The following is a 12,500-nucleotide window of genomic DNA, read 5'->3' as shown; positions in this document are numbered from 1 at the left end:
GTGTGTGTGTGTGTGTGTGTGTGTGCTCATTGCTCATGTGTGTGTGCATGTGTGTGTGTTCACTGCTTCAGATGGGTTAAATGCAGAGAGGAAATTTCACAAGTGTGTGAGGAGTAAAGTTGTGCTTATCACGTGACCACCGTGGGGCATGTTTGAGCTACTTTTAACCAAAACAAGTCGGTGTCCGGGCGAACACGACGGACTCCACCCTCCCACCAGTGGAAAAGAAAAGGAAACCTGCCTAGTGAGTGCAACTGCAAGATAGAGCGAGGTTGGATGACGTGTCATTTTTTCTGGACAGATAACTAAATCATTCTAGCTAGCACTTAGCTATCTTAGCCTTAGAGTGCATGGGCTCAACTCCACGGTCATGAGTATGGATTTATACACCTAATGTTCTGATCTTACAGAGAAAGAAACAAGAACACAAGAGCAGGAACAGAGAAAAGATATAAATATTCATCTTCTGTTTCACGGATCTATTCATGATTGTCAACCACAAATTGCATCCCTGCGACTCAAAACTCTCCGAGGTCGAAGCAGAGTCACGATGTTTTCCGTGCGTCGCCATCTTGGTGTGACGCAGTACCAAAGTTATGCTAATTAGTTAAAGCTCCTCATATTCAGCTGTTTGCGTAGGGCTGTACTGTTTACCTCAAGAGGGAGTAAAACGGTCCCAAAATGGAGAAAAGCGACCCTCAGGACATCAAAATGATCACATCTCGTCTGCAGGATATTGTTTTTGCGAGACAAAGGAAAATGTCAACACACACAAAAAAAAATTTCAGATGACTTTGCAGTCAGTAGCTTTAAGCTGTCACTCAGCCCCGCCCACTTTAATTAACTACAATGAATGAGTTGAGATTTATTGGTTTGTCTGACTGTCTTCAAGTGAATACTCGGGTTTATTTGTTTAAACACTGACCAAAGCGATAAACACTTTAATTAGAATATTTCGATCATATGGTAATTCATGTTAACTGATTGGATGATTACTGAAAGCCAGATGCTTTGTCTCTCACATACTGAAGTGATTCTGCATGGTCCAATCACACCATAGTCCAATCACATCACGGCCCAATCACATCACAATCCAATCACATCACAATCCAATCACATCACAATCCAATCACACCATAGTCCAATCACATCACGGCCCAATCACATCACAATCCAGTCACATCACAACCCAGTCACATCACAATCCAATCACACCACAATCCAATCACACCATAGTCCAATCACATCACGGTCCAATCACATCACGGCCCAATCACATCACAATCCAATCACATCACAATCCAATCACATCACAATCCAATCACACCATAGTCCAATCACATCACGGCCCAATCACATCACAATCCAGTCACATCACAGTCCAATCACACCACAATCCAATCACACCACAATCCAATCACACCATAGTCCAATCACATCACGGTCCAATCACATCACGGCCCAATCACATCACAATCCAATCACATCACAATCCAATCACATCACAATCCAATCACACCATAGTCCAATCACATCACGGCCCAATCACATCACAATCCAGTCACATCACAATCCAATCACACCACAATCCAATCACACCATAGTCCAATCACATCACGGTCCAATCACATCACGGCCCAATCACATCACAATCCAATCACATCACAATCCAATCACATCACAATCCAATCACACCATAGTCCAATCACATCACGGCCCAATCACATCACAATCCAGTCACATCACAATCCAATCACACCACAGTCCAATCACATCACAATCCAATCACATCACAGTCCAATCACATCACGGCTGTAACAGATTATTTACTGAACACGTGTGTTCACAATTTATTCTCATAAATACCTCTTTGTTTGGTGTTTTTTTATTCCTTTAACTGTGGGTGCTTGTTTTGTTCCTCTGGTGTGTAACGTGTGTGATAAACACTGCGCTGAGATAAAAACGTGTTAATAACGCGAGAGGTTGATGAGTGTTTACGTTAGCGGCGCTGTGGCTGATGGAGGAGAGAGATTTCCTCTGAAAGTTCACAGGAAACAGTTTCCTCGCACAGACCCGGAGTCTCGGAGTTCACTGGGGTAAAGGTGTGAATGTAAAAACGCTGAGGTCCGAGTTAACTCTGCGTGTTTCTGTGTTTCTGAGAGATCAGACTCTGCCGTGACTTTGCCATTTGAATGATTTAACTGGTAAATTTGCTTATTTGCATGTTTTGTTTGTGAAATGAGATCGCAAGGCAAACAGTAATGTGAGGACACAAATGTGTGTAAACACTGGGTCGCGGGATTTTCTGTTCTCCAAACACCGATGTCCAGATCCACACAATACACACAATACACACTTTTAAAGTGCTGAAGTGTGTATCGACGCTCAGTCTGGCCTTTAACTGTCTTCACGTTAAATGTGTTCGGATTTCACACATCTGGCTTCCATTTGATCAGATTATTGCAAACCAAAACACAACTCATAGTCTTTCTGTCTCTCTGTCTCACACACACACACACACACACACTGAAGCTTTCCTCATTCCTTCAGCCTCCAGAGAAAGAAAATGTGTGTGTGTGTGTTTAGGTGCAAATGCATCTCACTTTTAAAGCTTTTGAAACTCTTGTTTAGTCTAGCAGTGAGATTGTGTTGCTTTAACCTCCAATCTCTTCCAGTAAACACTTAAAATACTGAGACACACACTTCATCCGTGTGTGTGTGTGTGTGTGTGTGTTTAGTCATCCAAATCACTTGAACCTGCTTTAATAAGCAGTCGGTTTTTTAAACACTGAGTTTTGTAGCGAGTGATCAGACAGAGACTGTACACCGTTCGTGAGCAAAATGTCCATAAAGTAAATATCACAGACTTTATTTAAATAGTAAACTGTGAAAACAAAGATCAAAAGATCAGTGAGACGATTTTCACTGTTTGTGTTTGATGTGATTGACGTAAACACACACAGCGTGGCTCTGGGGATCTGTGCGTCATAATACAGGAGTTCATATGTTTTTAATGTAATATTAAACCATGAATATGCAAATTAGGACATGCCCTCTTGTTCTCATGTCCTGCTTTGAGCCGTTCTCGACAAGGACACGCCCTCCACTGACCTCACTGACCCCAGTACAGTTTTATTTTACAAACTATTCAGAAAAAATTGAGTCACATTGTTTAAAAGCACAGAGTGATATTTATTTAGTTTTTTTATTTTTTAACTTTTCACCCAAAAAATTGTGAAACTTGTTTTTTGATTCCGTACCTCATTCCATTGTTTTTAAGGACAATAATTTTATTCCATTTCTTTCTAATGCATTACATTCTGTTTGATTTTGTTCTGTTCTGTATGAAATGCATAAACATAAAACTACGACTTATGGCTCTTTAATAAAATTAGAAATTAATAATTGTCAGTAAATTGCTGTGGTGTTAGAGGAATAAAACACTTCACTTTGGAACATTTACTTCTTAATTCCTGACTTAGAAGATGGATGTGTTTAATTGTGTGTGTGTGTGTGTGTGTGTAGGTACATGTACTGGACGGATTGGGGTGAGGAGCCGAGGATCGAGCGCTCAGGGATGGACGGCAGCAGCAGGATGGTGATTATACAGGAGGATATTTATTGGCCCAACGGACTGACCATCGATCTGGATGAGCAGAAGCTGTACTGGGCCGACGCCAAACTCAGCTTCATCCACAAAGCCAACCTGGATGGCACTGCACGGTGCGACACACACACACACGCACGCACACACACACACACACACACACTCCTTCCACCTCTTCCTTTAAACCCTGTAACCCAACCCTGCTAGGCATTCTGGGTATTATTCAGCCCTGAGGCGCAGGTGGACTCGTGCTGTTATCAAGAGACGTTACAGCAGGAATTAGATACTGACACTCACTTTACTCACATACACACTCATCTCTACATAATAATAATAATAATAATCATGTTGCACACACTGTTCTCTGTTCTGCGTCTTTTTTCTGGCTTCCTCTCCACTCTGTTCGGTTCTTTTCTGCCCCTTTACTCCGTTTGTTTATCATTTCTCCTGTATTTCTCCTCGCTCTGATTCTGCCCCTTTTCTGTTCTGTATTTGTTCTTTTTTTTCTCCCCACTTTGTGCCGTTTGTAAAACAAAGCCTTTCGCAGCCCATCGGCTCTCCTTCATGTCTGTGGTTCCGGACACCTCTGATTAATGACGGCCTTTACAGCGCTGTAGTTCACTTCAAACGAACCTGCCGCCACCCGAACGCCCATTTACGTCAAGAGCTGTGAGAAATCTGGATGTAATTAAGTTTTTTCTCCCTGCACTCCTCTGGACAGCTGCTTTATTTACACTCTGTTAAAACCCCGGTGATGTATGACGTGCAGGTTCCCTCGGAGCGTGTGATTGATGAGTGATTCTCTGTCTATCTGTACAGCACTGCTGCTAACGGGATAAAGATCTAACCGCGTCTCGTCCCAATCCGAACTCACAATGTTCTGAGAACGTTCTCACACAACACCCAGAGATATAAAACAGCAGCAGCAGCGTTGTAGTAACGTTTATAGATGTGTTTTAGAAAAAGAATTTGGCAGATTAAATGTTCTGGGAACCAAAAGACCCATAAATTGAAAAGGTTGAGAAAATGTTTGGATAATTTGAAATGATTTGTTATCGAGATTTGCTGAATTACACTTAGCTCACTAAAAATACAAGCGCAGACAAGGACAGAGATTTTACTGAGCTTTATTTGGAGAGTGTGTTTTTATTATGAGTCAGAATCTTTTCAAAGTATTTATTATAAATCACTTTAATTAAAGTCTATAATTGTTTTTAAATTAACCGTAAATCTAAAAATATAAAAATGATGAAAGTAGACCCGACATCTATGAGCTGGTTAAAGAGGTCAGGTAAAAATAATCTACACTTTTCCTTTAAAGATACAAACCTGAAAAAACTTGGACAATCACGGATTAAACTGAGATAAAATCCCAAACAGCCGTTTTATTAAAGGAGCAAATAAAAACATGGTGTCCGGTCGTTAGATTTCCATCCGAGGGGTTTTAATGCTTCACAGTGTAACTATAACGAGATAAAAAGTACCATGTGTCATTGTGTAATGTCTTGTGAACTTGACTTGGCCTGGTACCCTGCGAGCGCCCTGTCAGAGTGTTTGGAGATTTCCTCTTTATAAAACCGTCAGTGTTGTTGAGGGACGAGACGTGGAGACAGATGGACAGATTTGCCTCTCTTTATTTGTCCTACAGGACACTGAAGGATGTTAAAATCACGTAAACTCTTTGTTTAAATGGAACTCGGTTGATTGTGACTCGCGGTAGGGCTGAGTGATGTGACAAAAATATCGTATCAGGATTCTCTGGGGCATTGCTATGGTACGTGATGTTTATCACAATCTTTAATTTTGCTCACAAACTGCCAACAAATCAGTAAAGTTTGCTGATTTATCTAATCTTACATTTATTGTCCTTTTTATATTTAAAAAATTATTTTTATTTACAAAACAGTTAAGTCTGAAATGGAGAGAAGTAAGATATAAAATGTGTCATGATATGCGTTATTTCTCAGAAAAGCTTACTGCGACATAATTGATGATGATATCGATATTATATCGTCACGTCCCCCGGGGAGAATCACTCTCAGGATCATTTCACAGGAACAGCGTGAGTTTATCAGTCATTTATAAAATACATTCTAACGACAAAAAGGGAGATACTGTGAGTGAGGTTTTTTCACCAACAAAGTGAGCACTGGTTTGGGAATCGCTGCTCGAGACCCTCACATCATGTGTGTACCAAACTTTGGCTTTGTGAATTTTGAATTTATGGAAATGTTGGGTTTTAGTTTTGCTTATTTCTCCATTTGTTTGTAGAAACCAAACATCACAGCAACGCTACGTTCACACTGCAAGGCTTAATGCTCAATTCCGATTTTTTTGTGAAATCCGTTTTTTTTGTGAGGTCGTTCACATTAACAAATATATGCGACTTGTATGTGATCCTCAGTATGAACGAAAAGCGACCTAAAAGTGTTCCGCATGCGCACTGCAGGATACGACGACGTCACACGCAGTGAGCATGGCCAGTGTTTACGGAAGTAAAACCGCCCGGTTGCGGTATGACCCATCCAATCTAGCTTGAATAGCTGCATCCCCCCAAATGGAAATCAGCTCCCTAACCTCTGCGTCCTTCCATTGAGAAGATTCAGAACCTTCACAGCCCGAAGCGTCCCTCGCATTGATGTCATGCGCAGGGGCGCAGATACGTTTTTTGAACTGGGGGGGACAAAGCTGCCAGCAAACCAACCCCAACCCCGATATGCCTGTCAAACTTGTTGTGGGTTACCATAGCAACCAAGCTCGAGCTCGCAACCTGTGCAGTCTGCGCAGCTCAACCAACCGAATATCAGTCTTTGTTTTGTTTTATGCGAGTTGTTGCAACTATGTATACACTGCCGTGCACCTCAATAAACCGAATGGTAATTAGTCTTTTGATTTTTCCGTGAGGTTTGCCTTATGCAAAGAAAGACAGCATAGACGTTTTTTCCTCCCTATAAGTGGGGGGGACCGAACGAGGTGAATTTAAATCTGGGTGGGACGAGTCCCACCCTCTATCTGCGCCCGTGATTATGCGCCATGTTGTTGTAACTTTTTTCGAGAGACCCGCCGCCTACTTCAGCGCAGAATAGTGACGTTTGTGGCTTGTTGATGACGTGTAAGTCGGATGAATGCGACCTGGCGGTTCAGACTGAAGTTGCATATGAAAAGAGCGGATAGGAATCGGAATTAGGACCACATATCCAAACGGCCTGGGTCAGATTTGAAAAAATCGGATCTGTGTCGTTCATATTGTCAATAAAAGATCGGATACAGGTCACATATGGGCGAAAAGATCGGATTTGAGTCACTTAAGCCTGCAGTGTGAACGTAGCCTAAGAGTCAGTTAGTGACTGTGACATTTTAAAAGTGTAAATTAGCGAATATTAGACCTGAGGGCGGAGCCATGTGATGATGTGGTGATGTGATTATTGTATATCGTGACATCTTTTTAGATTTTTTTTTTACATTTTTAAAAACAGTTACATACTCTGATTGGAAGCAGCACATTTAATGTTAAAGCTGTACTGACTTTCAGATTTTTCAAATGTAGGTCATAAAAATAATTTTCCCCGACACCCAATTATTTTTGTTTAGTGACCGAAAGCTACTGAATTCGAATCACAGACTTCCAATTTTATTAGGGTTTTTTAAATAGAACAATTAATGAATTTATCTCCACGTGGCCCTAAATTCTCGGCTATTTTTTCCTGCTTCACCATGACCCAATTCAAGATACTATGTCATGCATCACGTGGTGGGCTTTCCCCGTTCACGCAAGGCATTGTGGGATACAAATTTGAAACAGGAGAGAAAAATGGAGGACGTGAGTGTGTGAATGAAACGTGAAAGAGCGACTACAGTAACGGAAAGAAAGCGAGAAGAAAAGACGTTATGTTATATACGAAGGAAAGGAAACGCAGGACCAAACTAATAAATATGGGCGCTCAGCGAGCACCTCGGTGTGATCAGCTGTTCGTTTAGCGACAGAATGATGGAACTGTCAGTGCACGCTCAAAGGGAAACCTGTAGATGGCAGTAATGCAACACTGTGGATGCCAGCTGCCGTAAAACCCAAAAGAAGAAGAAGAAGAAGGTGAACCTGCGCATGCGCACACGGACTTCCTCTGTCTGCTTGACTGCGCCAAGCGAGCGATTTCATGCACATTATTTGCTTTAATCCCCTCAAATTAAATAACTTCCCAGCCACAGAATGGCCTGATATTTTGTGAGATATTACAGAAATAAACAGATATCACAATCACCACATTTCAGACGCAACTAAATTTCACCGATTTTATGAAATTAAAGATTCTACTGTTTTAAATCATCAAGTGTTCATTTTCATAAAGTCTTAGTTTCATCATAAAAATGTTAGCATTGTTACAGATTTTATAAAAGCACTTTATTTATTTATTTATTGATTTATTTATTTATGTAAACTCAGTGTGAAAGCAGGTATTAAAATATTGGATCTTTACAATAATAAAATATTCGACTTTTCCTCCTTTTTCAACATTATAGTTACTTTTTTGTAGACGTTTAATAAAAATATTATTGGACTCCACTATCCAGTTGTTTTTAATGCAGTGCATTTTTGAATTTTTGCAGTTTGTTAGTGAACCTGAGCATCATGATTCATGTCATATATCACAGAAATGTCCTCAAATATTGCAATATAAAATGATTGTCATATCGTCCAGCCCTACGAGGGGAAGTCCAGTGATGATGAGAGTGTTTATCAATCAGAAATAAATGCGTTGATGGCCTGCGATAGCGAGACACAAGAACACCGCACACTTCAGGAAAGCACTGAATGATGATGATGATGTTGTTGTTGTTTTTAGAGAGACGGTGGTGGAAGGGACGCTCACACACCCGTTTGCCCTCACACTCTTTGACGAGACGCTGTACTGGACGGACTGGCAAACTCGCTCAATTCACGCCTGCAACAAACACACGGGTAACAACCGGAGAGAAATCCTCAACGGCATCTACTCACCCATGGACATCCAGGTGCTGGGACAGAAGAGACAGCCTTACAGTGAGTGTTTATTACGCACACACACAGCTCAGATACACAGCCATCTTGTTTCTCCTGAAGTAAACTGGGTATCATTCCATATATGGAAATGTGGGTGTGTCTCCGAATCCTGTAGAGGTCTGTAGGAAGAAGGCTGTTCCGTTAGCGTGCTCGCTAGCAGTAACTCACCTGACAGGATTTCTGAGTGAATTATTCGTCATATTTCATGAATTTTTATAATCTTTGCTGCTGATGTTAGCCGGCTTGCTAAAATAAGCGAAACTGACAGGATTTCTGACAGGAATTTAAAGTCACAATGTGAGAATGTCTCTAATCTTCACTTTTAAAGATGATAACTAGCTAACTTTTGGTAATCTGAGGGGATTTTAAAATCATGCTCATAATCTTTGTTGGTAATTTAATTTTAACCAGCTAGAAAGATTAGTTAAACTGTCAAGAAGTTTAAATAATATTTATACATGTTTAGAGTCTTTATTTAACTTTTGCTGAGTTTAAAATCTGAGAGGATTTTAAAGTCATTTACTGCCAGCATTTGCCAGCTCGCTAATAATTAGCCAAACTGACAGGATTTCTGACAGAACTTTAATCATGTTGATGAATCCATAAGTCCATGATCTTTACTGCTAGTGTTAGCCGAGCAGCTAACATTAGCTAACATGAGAGCCTGTTGACTGCTGATGCTAGCTGGAGGTTCTGGGAACAAAAGTCTTTATTTTGGATAAAAAGTAAAGAATTCTATTCATGAAAGTTTCAACTGGCTAACATTGGGTTAGTTACTTTCTTCTCATCTTTCTTCTTCTTCTTCTTATTATTATTATTATTACATACATGTCAACCTTTGGTCAATCAAACCTGTATAACCAACCTCCAAAATCCGTATTTCCCTTATAAAATCCTTATAAGATGCAAATTAAAATAATTTACCTAAAATTTGAATGATAATTAACAATGATATATCCCAGTTACTTTTTATTCAATATTAATAACAATAAACCTTCAGAATGAACACAAAGCTCCAATGTTCGACAAAAACACAAAGTGTCACTCTAATGTTCTGAATTGTACTCCATGACAGCTTTTTTAGCGCTCTGCACCAATACCTCACGAGGCTGCACGTCACAGCAAGTGTCTAGCTGTGTTGATCTCACACTGCAGTAGGCAGGTCAGTGTGTCTGCATTCAGGTTCTTTCTGCTCTCTGTGTGTATCTTCCTGACTTGAGAGAAAACTCTCTCACAGTCAGCCAAGGGCGCAGATGGCACTGGGGACGGGGGGGACATGTCCCCCCCAGATTTATAGTGACCCCTATCTGTCCCCCCCCCCACCGTCCCTACATAAGGCGCCAAACATAGGTAGAAAAAGTGAGGATTAATGTTCCGTTAGTTAGACTAACTTACATTGCAGCACAAAGTTGAAATGGCAGCAGCAGTAGCCTTGTCTGTGATCAATCCACATTACACCGATTCAAGAAGGGAAAAGGCTGGAGCAGATCCTTGCAGAGTTGGGAAAGCAAGGTGTTCAATTTTCCACGTAATTCTCGGTTAATAACACTGCACAGCTCATCCATTTGATAGCAACGGTGTTTCTGCTATGACTAATGGTGCGTTCAGTTGTACTCGTAAGTTGGAAGTTTGGAGTCGGAAAAGCATTGAAATCCAGCATCTACCAGCATAAACGTTGGGGTTTTCGTTTCATTTCATTAACTGTCCATTTTTTTAAAATTCCATGTTCCATGATGTCCCAGTTTTTAAACTGGGAAGCGGCGGAGAGATGTTTTTGGGACCTATTGAGTCTGCTTCGAGACGGTAAATTTGTTTGGCTGCAGAGGGAATTTTTTTTCTATCAATTTTGTTTATTGGAAAAAATACTTTTTATTTTTATTTGTGTGAATCTGTTGTTCAAGCGTTTATACTTCTGTTTTCATACACATTTTATGTTTCTAATCATTTACATGAAGGCACGAGTGTGAATCATTTCAATTTTATTTTGTTATTAATTTTTGGACATTTCCCTTTTTGTTAGAAGTTACAATTAAAGTTTCTGTGATGAGATTCTTCATCCTGCTGAGATCAGCAAATGTTTAAATAAAACATGCAGAAGACATGAAGTTTTGGAGCGTGATTAACATCTCATCTCATCATCTGTAGCCGCTTTATCCTGTTCTACAGGGTCGCAGGCGAGCTGGAGCCTATCCCAGCTGACTACAGGCGAAAGGCGGGGTTCACCCTGGACAAGTCGCCAGGTCATCACAGGGCTGACACATAGACACAGACAACCATTCACACTCACATTCACACCTACGCTCAATTTAGAGTCACCAGTTAACCTAACCTGCATGTCTTTGGACTGTGGGGGAAACCGGAGCACCCGGAGGAAACCCACGCGGACACGGGGAGAACATGCAAACTCCGCACAGAAAGGCCCTCGCCGGCCACGGGGCTCGAACCCAGAACCTTCTTGCTGTGAGGTGACAGCGCTAACCACTACACCACCGTGCCGCCCTCGTGATTAACATACCAGACAAATAACAATTTGATCATGTATGGCTAGTGTTGACCAGGTAGGCCTTTGTCTACCAATGTTCATTCAGTTAGAAAACTCACAATTCTAATGTATATTGAAGCTTCAGTACATATATACATTTACACAAAATGGAATCATTTGCTGACAGCTCAGTCTCCCCCAGTTCAAAAATCCTATCTGCGCCCCTGCAGTCAGCATTACTGTGGGGTAAACAGAGCACTGCCTAACTTGAGCTAAAACGCCCACTACCTTGTGTTTTCTGTCTTTTCCAGTTGTTGGCAGATCAGTTTTTGAGCGCGCAAATACTGTCATCAGTAGCTGATTTTGCCTTTGGCTTGCATTCCGCTGATGCAGTTTCGATTTGAAATGTTCTTTCACATCATACACTCCTGATGCTGCAACTTTGATGTCACGCGCACACAGTGTGCAGTGTGCGTATTCTTCGTTTTTGGAGGCTGCCGGTTGGATTATGCCATTGAAAAGGTCCTTCCATTCAGGGAGAAACCTACCGCTGTATTGTGTTTTGAATTTCTTTGCCGGAGTGCCCATTCAGAATCTTTTCAGTCGCTATTGAAAGTCGCTCAGGTGGCGGGATTCTCGCAATGTGGTGTGCGCATGATCAAAAGTGGAACGAAGTCTCGCTACCACAAGATAACGCGCGATTTCATAAGACTCTTTACTGGCTGTCTGTGCTGTCTGTGGTGTACAGTACTTTGGTAAATGTTATGCGTTCTTTTATCATCGTGGGAATTGATTATAGCTCTAAATAAATATTGAAGTTTTTTTAAAGAATCCATATAACTTTATTTGTACGCCCGTATACTACGTTTATTGAATCAAATCCGTATAAAATACAGACATTCCGTATAGGTTGACATGTATGTTATTATCCCAGAGATTTTGCTGTGTCCAGATATTATGTTGTTTGAAACACATAGATACTGAGGTAATTAGCCTGCTAGCTAATGAGCTAATTAGCAGTTAACATGTGATATTAGTGCTCATTAGAATCAACTAAACCCATGTGACCTCCAGCTCTGTGTTCCAGACAGCAGAGGTTCATATTTACATTTTATATATTATTTAAAAACATACTTAATACTTGTGTGTAGTGCATTATGGGTAACGCACACACACACACACACACACACACACGTGATCCAGGTGTGTTTTAACAGAGTGTTTCCTCCTGGTCCTCAGTCCACACGCCCTGCAGCGACAGAAATGGAGGATGTTCTCACCTGTGTCTGCTCTCGCCCTCACCACCGTACTACAGCTGCTCCTGTCCCACTGGCGTCAAACTGCGCGAGGATGGCAAAACCTGCAGACCAGGT

At 41.1% G+C, this 12,500-nt stretch overlaps 1 protein-coding gene across 1 annotated transcript in view; it reads left to right on the top strand.

Moving 5' to 3' along the window:
* The window catches only part of lrp5 (low density lipoprotein receptor-related protein 5), an 82,800-nt gene that overhangs the window by 16,987 nt on the left and 53,313 nt on the right, over window positions 1-12,500 (top strand). The window contains exons 4-6 of the mRNA XM_060926768.1: window positions 3,526-3,723; window positions 8,449-8,645; window positions 12,367-12,498. Of these exons, the coding sequence (XP_060782751.1) occupies window positions 3,526-3,723; window positions 8,449-8,645; window positions 12,367-12,498 (527 nt within the window). The remainder of the gene's footprint in view (window positions 1-3,525; window positions 3,724-8,448; window positions 8,646-12,366; window positions 12,499-12,500) is intronic.

Source organism: Neoarius graeffei, chromosome 8, assembly GCF_027579695.1.
Source record: "Neoarius graeffei isolate fNeoGra1 chromosome 8, fNeoGra1.pri, whole genome shotgun sequence".
Classification (NCBI taxonomy): Eukaryota; Metazoa; Chordata; class Actinopteri; order Siluriformes; family Ariidae; genus Neoarius; species Neoarius graeffei.
The sequence above is the reverse complement of the archived record's forward strand: the minus strand, read 5'-3'. Positions and strand labels throughout refer to the sequence as shown.